The sequence below is a fragment of the Penicillium digitatum genome, chromosome 6, assembly GCF_016767815.1.
Source record: "Penicillium digitatum chromosome 6, complete sequence".
NCBI lineage: Eukaryota > Fungi > Ascomycota > Eurotiomycetes > Eurotiales > Aspergillaceae > Penicillium > Penicillium digitatum.
In genome coordinates, this window is record NC_089389.1 from 1,588,098 (window position 1) to 1,599,382 (window position 11,285).

At 49.0% G+C, this 11,285-nt stretch overlaps 4 protein-coding genes across 4 annotated transcripts; all 4 read right to left on the reverse strand.

The window, feature by feature from the left end:
• Positions 1-1,065: 1,065 nt before the first annotated feature.
• Pdw03_5578 (RNA polymerase II, Rpb4, core) lies at positions 1,066-1,711 on the reverse strand (the record flags this gene model as incomplete). The annotated part of the gene is made up of 3 exons (XM_014682569.1): positions 1,066-1,193; positions 1,331-1,458; positions 1,521-1,711. 3 exons carry the CDS (start codon positions 1,709-1,711, stop codon positions 1,066-1,068), a joined length of 447 nt encoding a protein of 148 aa, XP_014538055.1.
• Positions 1,712-2,077: 366 nt separating this feature from the next.
• Pdw03_5579 (TRNA (Guanine) methyltransferase Trm5) lies at positions 2,078-3,688 on the reverse strand (the record flags this gene model as incomplete). Its single annotated transcript, XM_014682570.1, has 4 exons — positions 2,078-3,045; positions 3,094-3,171; positions 3,230-3,331; positions 3,394-3,688. The coding sequence occupies 4 exons, from the start codon at positions 3,686-3,688 to the stop codon at positions 2,078-2,080; spliced, it is 1,443 nt and encodes a 480-aa protein (XP_014538056.1).
• Positions 3,689-4,459: 771 nt separating this feature from the next.
• Positions 4,460-5,557, reverse strand: Pdw03_5580 (Zinc finger, GRF-type; the record flags this gene model as incomplete). The annotated part of the gene is made up of 3 exons (XM_066101097.1): positions 4,460-4,713; positions 4,780-5,319; positions 5,401-5,557. The coding sequence occupies 3 exons, from the start codon at positions 5,555-5,557 to the stop codon at positions 4,460-4,462; spliced, it is 951 nt and encodes a 316-aa protein (XP_065958037.1).
• A 1,874-nt stretch (positions 5,558-7,431) lies between these two features.
• Pdw03_5581 (Phox-like) lies at positions 7,432-10,558 on the reverse strand (the record flags this gene model as incomplete). The annotated part of the gene is made up of 7 exons (XM_014682574.1): positions 7,432-7,659; positions 7,729-8,872; positions 8,920-9,016; positions 9,074-9,698; positions 9,777-10,085; positions 10,154-10,383; positions 10,456-10,558. The coding sequence occupies 7 exons, from the start codon at positions 10,556-10,558 to the stop codon at positions 7,432-7,434; spliced, it is 2,736 nt and encodes a 911-aa protein (XP_014538060.1).
• Positions 10,559-11,285: the final 727 nt, after the last annotated feature.

The following is an 11,285-nucleotide window of genomic DNA, read 5'->3' on the forward strand; positions in this document are numbered from 1 at the left end:
GGGGAATAGAGTGAAGGAGAAAGAGAGAGAGAGAGAAAGAATGAATTCCATGATGACATCGATCTACGATCTAATAGGTAATATAAACCCTTTAATACCGAAAATGTTGTCACATTCCCGAGTACCAGACGCTCAGCTTTTTGCTCTCGTAACGAAAACCTCTTTAAGTTAAGCAGACCGGACAATTATGACACTCTAATTGTCACAGATAAGCTGGCTCTTGCTGATTGGTGCTGAAACCAAACAGTGCATTACGTACTGAATATCCTTAGGTCATCATTTTCACCTACATAGGTTGTAGGTCTGCCTGGTTGGGAGATGGATCAAATAGTTAGATAATGAGAACTTATAACCCGATTCCGATTTTTTCAAGATCAATGAAATCTCACCTTTTTTCCCGCTTCCATACCCCAGGGATTGTCTTCCTGCATGACCAAGTGGCTTTCTGACTGGTCGAGTGAGCAGTGTACCTAGGATCTCCCGGGCCAATCACCGCTCGGTGATAACGGCTCTACACCCAACCAATCACAGCATGTCCCATCCTACGCAGTAGCTCCCGAGGAACGCTGCACTCAAACTGTGGGGTGAACATAATGTGGAGGGAAATGCCAGCCTATGTGCACTCTATGCACTCTATGCACTCTATGCAGATCGAGTACCTAGCTGTGTTTGACTGTGCAATCTGATATGTAATGACGTTCCAAAATAGGACGTTTCTAGCTTTGCAAATGCTACCGAGGTAGTCCCCGGAGTGGAACACCCCGGAGTCCAGGATACGTTCCCCGGCACATGCTATGTCCCGACAACATGCTTTGGTGGCAAACAGAGCACGGAATTGGCCATACGGAGGCCTAGAGTGTGTAAAAAGAAATTAGCTGCAATGGTTGGCCCGGGAAGGTTTCTACTCTGAATCATCAATTTCCCCATATGTACCTATGGTATGTCAATCCAAGGTTGAATTCCTGCCCCCCTCCAAACTGAGAAAAATGACGCCTTCAAACTCCTTGCTCCGAAAAATGAGGCACCGACGGTGAAAATGCGATCGACTTGTGGCGTGTTACTTTTTTACTCCGTGAAGTTGCGCAGCTTGGTCAACTCATCCAGCAGCTCTTGCAAATCTCCATCCGAGATCTTATTCTGAAGACTCGGAATGAGAGACTTGGCCTCCTCGGCATTGTCGCAACACAGACTACCTGTTCAGACGAAGACTCAAGTCAGTGAATCTGTGGTTACCATTTCTTTCTTTCAACAGTGCTATCCTGGTACAAGCACCCTGGATCGGATTATGTGTGGGCTGGTGGGAGGAGGGGCAGTGCAAAGCAAAACTAACCCAGCTGCGACCGCTCAAACATCTCCAGCTCTGTGTGAGAGTTCAAAAGGCGTTCAACTGCCTTGATGTTCTCCTCGTCCTTGAACCGGGCAAAAACATCCAAGTAATCCAACGTTTTGGTCAAATTCCTATAGAAAAATACAGGTAAGCTTTCGATCTCGACATCGAATGGGATCTGTGGTCCACTTACTCCGGCTCTTCGTATTTGTTGCCCCCGCGCCGCTTGTTCTCCAAGACCTTGTGGATAACGAGTCGGGCTTCTGAAAGTGAGAGGGTGTGCGTGTGCTGGTCAGCGCCCAGCTTGAGCGTAGAGGCGGCTTCGAGCTCTCCTTGCGGCAGCGCGCGCTTGCGGTGCGTGGGTGGGGGCAGTTGGACGCTCATTGTATGGGTTGAAGGGCGAAATTTCGTAGATTTGGGTATGCAGCCCAGTGCGTCTGAACTGCAGATATTGGTGAAAAAGACTTGCCCAAAGCTACTTCGTTGACGCAGTGCATATGGTGCAAAGAAGATGAGGTGACTTGTTTGGCGCGACGTTGATCTCTGCAGTTTCACTTCCGGCATTTCAAGGCGGTGACGCTGTTACCGCCTCTCCCTCGAGACGTAAAAAGCCGACGGGGAAACAGAAATCGTCGTATTTATTTTATTACTACCGATAATATAACAAGAGTTGTTTCTTAAAGTACCAGAGTCTTATTTTTTTGGTTCATGGAGCAAGTCCTATGCCTCATACACAGCTATGCAACAACTCTATACCTTCCGAAAAGCAACATCCCGCGGCAGACGGAAGCTAGCACAGAACATCTGCTTCTTGGGACTAACCAGCCTCACATTGTGAATGGCGAGTTCTACCTCTTGATTACCCTTGCCTCCCACACAGTCGTCGACAGCAATCTTGTGCCCGATACGCTCAGAGATTCTCTCGCAGATATCGATGTGATCATCCACCTCGTTATCTGAGTGTCCCGAGAAACAGTAAACATGGACCATGGGCAGTTTTTGCTCCGTATTGGGCGCAAACATCTGTTCCTCGCCAGCATAGAGCCCGGGGAAGGCATCGAGGAATTCAATGGCGGTAGCAGGCAGGTTCATGACATAGTGATTGACGATGGTAGGACGGGTGTATTTCTTTGGCGCGGGTAGCGGGCTCCCGCTACCTTGCGCAGCCTTACGCTGCTTCTCCCTGCCTACCTTGGGGTGGATAGTAACAGTAAGAGGCTTCGCGTTCAGCAACAAATGACCCGAGGAACGGATAAACTCCCGGCCATCCTGGTTGAAAGGGGTAACGAAATCTTGCACCTTATTACGTGTAATTGCATCCTGCATGACTTCAAACCCATGCGGGTTGAGATCGTTGGCCCAGACGAAGATCTTCTTCCGGCCCGCTGGCACAGCGAAGGGGCCGACGCCGGCCATCACGTCGCAGACCATTTCGCTTGGCTCAAACTTCTCAACCAGGCGGCGATGCTCAGTTTCTAGGCGGCTGTTCCAGTAGACGCGGGCATAGTCGAATCGGAACTCACAGTCCTGCTCGTGCTGGATGACGTTTAGGTCATTCTCACCAGCCAGCAGTTCGAATGGGAAGGTGCGGAACTGGCTATGAGAGCCGACATCTTCGGTCTTATTGATGACGGTTCGAACAGTCGGGTTCTTGTCCATCAGAACCTCGGCAAGTATATGCTTATATGGGAAGTATTGGGCCCGAAGGTTTAGATGCACTGTTTCGTTAGTATTGGATTTAAAGCCAGTGACTCAGACAAACATACAGACATGCCCCACTTGAGTGAAGCCTTGAGGGATCTCTTCCATGAGTTCCTCCGGTAGAATCGATGAGATAATCTCAGCTATAATAATGTCAGCATGGAATATTTAGCCCAAGAGAGAACACAATGACAAGCATACCGTATGACCAGTAGTCATATTCCAGCAGCAATTCATAAGGCCCCAAGGCGACCGTTCCCTTACTTACGAGCTCGTTGATAGTAGATGACCATGTTTCCCTATCTATAAACTCGAATTAGAGCTAAAAATCAATGTTACGGCCAAAATATGCCCAATGAACCTACCGTCAAGCTTCAGGTCTTCGCGCAATAGCATAGCCTTCCACACCTTGCCATCTTGATCCTTCACCTCGCGGATAGGGCTAATGCGTGGCAATGCCAGGATGTCACGGCTCTTGACCAAATCCTTCCGCACGTTTGAAATATCGCTTGTTTTAAAAACCCGGGCGACAGAGAGGGGCACGTGTCTTCGGAAAAATGACCGGTCGAGTGTACGCATGGCACGGTTCACAGGTGGTCGAAACATGGCAGGGGTCTCGTTGAGCGTAGCCTGCTCGGAAGTTGGATCTGTCGGTTTCATTGGAAGTGGAGAGTGTTTAATTTTGGCCTGTTACGGATTGTCTCCTTGGGCGAAGCTCGAGGCGCATTGCGGCGCGATAATTTATCTCTTATCGTTCACGTGACATTCTTATCTAGATCTAGCTTGGAAGCACATGTGGCATGGGGAACAAGATGTGTCGGAATCAGTCTTTAAAAGATCTTGGATATTAGTTGTGCGATGTTGACTTCGAGGAATATCTGAACAATGGTGAGTGCTCATTTAGGGAATAGTGATCGGTTTTGTTTCTCCCCTATGCTGCAGTTTTTTGCATAAAAGGACATGTCCTCTCTAGTATTTGCTATGTCTCCTCGCAGATCAACATTACGTGTCGGGCACATCGTAAACATGTCATGCTAACTTTAAGATAGGCTCCAATATGGCCATAGATTACGTCACTATATGCCCCGTCAAACTGCACAGGGATCTTCTTGGTCGAGCGGTGCTAGGCCGAATTCTCAGGCTGAATAGTGGGGTGGAAGCATCGTTTTTATTGGACTGATAAAGCTTTTCAGATTTTCTCATTCTTGTATGCTGGGTTTGTCCATTAATGATACAGGCTCAAAATTGCCCTGCTTGTATAAAATGTCGAGACGATTACACAATAATCGCAGATCGCAAGGCTAACAGATAATCGTGACAGTTCGTAAGATAGGTGGCCCAGCTGAGCCAAAATTATACTGAATACCTGACTAACATTCTCTGAAATTAATGCTGTTAGTCTCTGCTGCTTGTACAATCCAAATTGCCCCTTCAATAGGGTTTCATCCCCTCAATAAGAGAACGGTCCAGTTCCCTTTGGGCTTCCAGATTGGAAACGCGGTGTTGCAGCTTGTTAATTTCGCCATCTTTCTTCTTTAATGCCAGCCGCGTCAAATCTCGCCCACGAATGATTCCTTGCGTCTTCAAGTCCTGCCGGTCAAGCAGCGAGACCACCTCATCATGCGCTTTGTTTGGTAAAACAACACTGTGCTTTTCCAGAATAGCAAGCAGACTCTTCGCAAGATCTGAGGTGTCAAACTTAGAATCTGCAGAGAGGACGTCGTTGTATTTGCTAGGTGTAGGTGTCATACATAGTTCCGCGGACGAGGGAGGAAACATATCGGTGCGGGAGGAGCGGGAGGAGAATGGCGTCGCTGGTGCAGACTGATCATAGATGGAATTAAAATTGGTGACTTCCGCCAATTTGCGCTTGCCGGGTGAGGTAACCGCGGCGGTGCGGGGGGTCTTGAACGGGGATTCGGGATAGAAGTTGGGTTGTGAGATGAAGCCCTCGGTCTGGCTAGAAGAGAGTGCCTTGAAAAGCTCATCATTTTCATCCGAGTCGTTGTTCCAACCAAAATCATCCGACGCTTCTGAAATCATTCTGGCCTTGGCTGTCTTTGGGGGCGACTTGAAGTTGCGCTGTGGGGTATCGATGAATCTGCGCTCAGTTTTTGGAGTGAGTAGTCCGTTGTTCATACGTCCTGGAGTCCGTCTTGATGGCGTAAGCGAGATAGGGTCGAGCTCAGATCGAGAGTTGGCTAGAACGGCTGCTTGCTCACGCATTGTAGCGTCATCTGCCCACAGGAAGAAGCTGCATTTTAAATGTGACGGTTGCGCACAAGTCCAAACTATTTTATGATGTCAGTCAGCCACTTTTTATCATACCCTTCAAGCATCATCCAAGGCTTCGGGAGCAAGATTCGACATACACCATTTCCCGAAATTTGGTCCCTGTTTCTTAGTTTCACGGCGAACGGCGACAGGACGTTCTGGGCAGTTGCAACACCAAAGACCATCTTTGAAGAGACCACGGCGTAGAGGCGCCGTAGTTCCTGGTGAGCCGGGGAATTTCTGAGGTGAGGACATTTTCTACAGTTTTCCCCCAGATGTTGTTCGCGAAGGGAGGTGAACGTTGTCGCCATGGAAACTGGCTTATCTTATCTGGACTCCACGAGGTCTTGGCATTTTTGAGACATTTCATCCCCAGGTGGATTCTCACGCTATGACTAGAATTTAGGATATGGAGAACAATCCGAGATAATCTCGCCTTGTACTCCGTATATTGATTCCGATTTCAGATGACCTCATATACTGGTGATGCTGATGGTCTGCACACATTCAAGGCCATCATTATCAAGAAGCATCTTCCCACGTCAATCCTCCAAGCACACCCAAGATCCAGCCCTCGTGATTCGACAAAATGCATACACCATGTGTAGACCCACAGGGGCCACTCTCAACCCTCCCTAAAGAACTATACCTCGCAATATCCGGTTTCCTCCCATCACTATCAGGCCTAAATGCCTTCGCCTGCACTAATGCCACAACCTATGACCTCCTTAACAACATCCTCTATAAGCGCGATGCAACCTCACCAAATCCAAAATCTCTCTTCTGGGCCTCAACAACTGACACCCCCCAACAGCCCTAAAATCTCTCTCCGCAGGCTTCGATATTCAATCAAAAACAGATGCAGACCCACGGCTAAAGGGCTGCACCCCGATCATGTTAGCCGCATTGCACAATAACATCGCAGTACTAAACTGCTCCTGCTAAACAACGAAGCAAACCCAAACACCCGCGACAGAAAATGGATCCGCCCACCGCTGTCCTGGGCCGTCAAAGAGGGCCACCCAGCCATAGTGCAGACCCTGCTGAGTGATGACCGTACAGAAGTCAACTTGCAAGATAAGGTGGGTGATACCGCACTGATGATTTCCGTCAACCACCAGCCCAAGATGATGACGCTGCTTCTCTGTAGCGGGTGGGCGGATCCGCGCGTGTCAAACCAGCAGGGATGGACGCCGCTCAGCCGTGCTGCACGTGAAGTAGATGGAGATGTGGGCTTGCTGCTTGCCAACCATTTGCGGTTGATTCTTGAGGGTAACGATGGTGCTGTGCATTGCCAGCAAGTACTTTTTCTATGCGGCTATCATGGGAAATGTTGACCATGTGCGGTATTTGGTTCAGTACTCTGGGGAGAAGCTTGATCCCAATGCTGAGGGACAGAAGTATGAACGGGGAGCGTTTTCAATTGCGGCTTCGGCAGAGCGGCTGCAAGTTGTACAATTTCTACTAGGGTGGGAGGCTACAGATCCCAATTTGCAGACGCATTGGAAAAGGCAGACGCCTTTATTTGTTGCTGCGGAAAATGGACACGAGCAGATCGTGAGGTTATTGGTTGGATGTGAGAGGGTTGGGTTAGAGATTGCTGATATGCGTGGGACTACGCCGTTGGGGGTTGCGACGGAAAGAAACCACGAGGGGATCGTTAGGCGGTTATTGACTGGGTCTAGACGGGCTGAACCGAATGCTCGTGATGAGAACGGTTAGACGCCGCTGTTTAATGCTGTATTTTATAGCCACTTGGGTGTTGTAAAGCTACTGCTCGAGACGCATGGGATTGATACACAGTTGGATGATACATATGGGAAGACGCCATTACAGGTGGCATTGGAAAATGGCCATCAGCAGGTAGTGGAGGCACTGCAAAGATACGCAGATAGGCTATCATGAATATACTAGTTTCAATAATCATGGCTCGCCCGGTGCGCTGTCCCTGTCATACGCAGCATCTACCGAGTTCTCCCAGCCCCTCAGCACAACCATGAGCGAGCCAGCAAGTGCAAACAAGCAATGGACCGGTGTATAAAATACAATCAGATAGTGGGAATCAAACGGGAGAAGCGATTTCTATGGCGGTATCACAAACGTAGCATAAACAATTCTAACTTCGGAATCTATTCAGCAAGCACGTGCCGCAACATAGCACCAAACGAATCAGCAAGTTTGAGAATCTCCGTAATCTCGGGCTTGATGGGTTCACCCGCGGTACGGCGAAGTTGGTCTTGCTTCTTTGTTCGCCGACGGCGCTCTACGGCGATAGGATCGTCCATGTCCTCATCTCCAGAGTCTTCATCAGAGGCATCAGACGCTTCATCCGAGATGGTGAGGTCCTCGAGATCAGCCTGTAAACCCAGCATTAGCTTTGAAAATCCAAAATCAATTCTGTAATCGAGTGGGTGGAAAACACATACTTCGTCAAGACCAAAATCACTACCCTTGAAAGTTGTAGCTCCTGGAATGGTCTCCCCAGATGTACCTTCAGCAGCCATCTTTTGGCGAGTCTTGTTCAGATGCCAGCGTTTCCGGTCTTCTTGCCATTTGATAAGCTGATTGATTTCCGTGAGAGCAAGGTCTTTGTCGATCTGACCAACTCCAACAGCTCCTTGGAACAAAGCATTAATGTCCATTTTACCTCCGGCGGGGCCATTGCGCAGGAAATCGAGAATCTCTTCGATCCAGCCCATTAGAGACTGGAATAGGCCGTTATCATGCCGGTGCACTTCGTGGATGAACTTGTAGAAGTTTGCCTCGTGGCGAGCGCACAGGTCGATGAAAGCCTGCACTGTTTGGTTCGGATCGGCAGACGCATCCTGGCGCTGGGCACTCTCAATCACACCAATAGCATCTTCGGCGAATAGAGCAAAGTCCGTAATGCTGTTGTATACGTTGGCAGATTTGTAAACCCGGACGAGCGGCTCGTAGAAGATGGTGAACAGATCACGGAAGAGCTGCAGTGTGACTGGCTCCTCCACAATGCTCATCATCATCGCCTTATCGCGCTGGCGAGTGTAAAGCTTCAGAAGCTGTTTCATGTGAGCGAACCATTGAGCGCCCTGTTGCATTTCCAGGTCTACATTCTCCACAGCATAGTTCCAGGCCACGTAGCCGTTGAACACCTTGCCAATCTGGTCCGGTGTGAGTTCAGGTGACAGTAGTTCGGAGCGAAGGATGGCAACAATTATGTCGACATCGTCGGTAACAGCTTCTTCTCTAATCTCATTCTTAATGTCTTCCTCGGCATCCGCGAAGCTCTTGAGCTTCTGAGTAAGCACGGTATCTTCAACCTTTGCAGCCAGAGAATTAATGGATTTTTGGAAATCTTTGATACTTTCGTTTAGTGTTAATGAGAAAATGCGTTGCAAAAGTGACCGTGAGCCGAAGGGCTGGGCCATAAAAAGGTCCAGAACACCGGACATGACTGCAGCAGGATTGGCGATGCGAATCACATTCTTCATTAGCGTGTATGGAACCAGACCATGGATTCTCTTCGCCTGTGCAAACAGTTCAGGGGAGTTGTCCTCAGCAAGGAATAGGTGGTAGATTGTTGCAGCAACCCTATTCATTGTTAGTAGGGTCAACCGCGAGGAAATCAGACAACGTACTCGATACGAAGCCACTCAGCAAATTTCTGATATTGCGGGCTGAGGTCTGCAATTGAGGGCTTCTCCCGGATCTCAGCGAACAGCTTTGTCAATCCATCTGAGATCCAAGTGAGATTAGCAAACCATCTAATGCTGGATGGAGCCCGTGACTTACTGCTCTCCACAATATCCCGCCGGAACCGCTCCATATACACGTCCAGCTCCGCTGCTCGTTGCCTAGCAATCTCATAGAATCTCTTCTGCTCCTCAATCCTCACAGCATCCATGTTTTTCCGTTTCTGAACATCACTCAACTCTTCCTCATTCAACTCAATCGGGCGAGCAGTCAAAAATTCTTCCACGACCTTAGATTCTGCAATACGCTTGTTCTGCAATATAGTGCGCAGGAACGCGCGCAGCGACACACGCTGCTCCTCCCGGTACAGCACAGTCGCCCTCGACACATCGCTCGTTGATGCACGCGGTGACTTCGATGATCGCATTGATCCTCGGGAGATCGACCGCCGGAGTTTTCCTGCGGAAAGAGTTGGCGCAGAGAGCCGATTTTCGGCAACACTCGTGTCCTGTGTGGAGATGGATGAAAGAGACGAGGCGTCATCATCTGCACCAGAGCCCCACCAGCCCGAGGCGGAAGAAGACTTGTTCTTTCGAGGAAGAGGAGGGAGTTGTTTTCCGGGCAGCTCGGTCCTCAGCCTCTTGTGAAGCTTGACAAACTCTCCATATCTCCTCCCAACATGAACCTCCTGTTTGTCGTGGCGACGAACTCGGATAAGGAATTCCTATTATATATGTTGTCAGCAAAAAGAATCCCAGCACCGAAAAGAGGGTGATTTTCAGAATTGAAAAAATTGACATACTGCGTGCTGATGGTATCGCACTGTCCGCTTGACAGAGGTTGTCCGAACAGCGGCCACATTCACATCCCACCCATTGATTGAATTACCCTCGGGCATGTTGGCCAGCAGACCTGAATCCTGAGCACCACGCTCGACTATCTCCATCTCCGAGAACTGGATACGCTCCTCATATCCCGATGCCGTCGGCACACCGGAAACCATCATCAGCTCCACGAGCTTCTCGCATTTCCGAGCCAACTTCCGGCGCTTGGTCTCTTCCAGTCGATCCTCCGAAGACGAGACATGCTTATTGGCAAATGATTCCAAGAACTATAACCCGAACTGTCAGTCACAATCTGTTCCTTCACGGTTTCCATTCAGGGAAGCGAAATACCCACGATTTGAAGCTTGTCCTGCCAGAATTCCTTCTCACGAGCTTGGTCGAGAAATGGGAAATTGCGAACGTGGTGAACAAATATATACCGAAGAATAGGCAGCTCGGAGTCGACTGGTGCGACCTCACCAAATTCCGATCTAAAGGGGGCGCCGAATCGTTGGAGCGCAGTAGGGGAATTTAGTTCAAAGATTTCAGCACGGACTTCGCGGGCGATGAGCTCGCGTTTGAGGTCTGCGCAAATTATCAACACGTCAGCAAATGCGATATTGGAGTGGAAAAACATCATCCCATCCTCCAACTTACAGTGTTCTTGCTTGCCCGTCAAGATCTGGCCTATTGGCGGGGTTGCACCCGCATCTTCCTTACCACTAGGTAATGTGGAATTAGGCGATTGTGTTTCCGGCATGTTGAACGGTAATTCGCCTGCTCACTTGAGAGGGAAACTGGGTCCCTAAGAGATAGAATCGCACAGCCAGTGTCCTAGGTGTTGTGATGAGATTTCCAGGAAGCACAAAATGTGTCTGCCTAAAAAGGCTGGTTGGCGCTACAATCAGAAGCAGCTAAACAAGGCTGAAAAGGACAGAATACTGGGCCTCACAACGGTTTTGTTTCTGTGAAAGGTGAAAACAAAAGCAATAGTGGGGAGGGGCTGGAGCTGAGTCGGAGACGGGAGAGAAAACGATGTCGTCACCTTCCGAAAACACCTGTAGAAGGCTCTGTACAACAGAGACACACCCTCTTTCTTTTCTTTTTTAAATCCGCCCCCAGTTTATTTTTGATCGCCATGACCACTTGACGTAGTCTATCACTCATTGCACATAGGCTGTTGGTTTTGCAAGCCAAGGCCAATTATAGGGTTGCCTATTTTGTTTTCGTACTAGTTCTGTGCCTTACGAGCCGAGGTTTCTCTCGGCAGTGCCATCAGACTACGATGATGAATTCTGGAGACCTAAATTGGGGAATTGGGATCATTCGTGCACTTGGATTGGTAGAAAATTACTTCAGATGGGGCTCGGACCACTTCCTTGCATCTGAGCAATTTATTCGAGCAATTTATCTAAAGCGCTTAGATCATGTGGAAGGAGCCCCAAAGAAACACCGTAACGCAACAGAAAATAACAGAATAAAAGGTA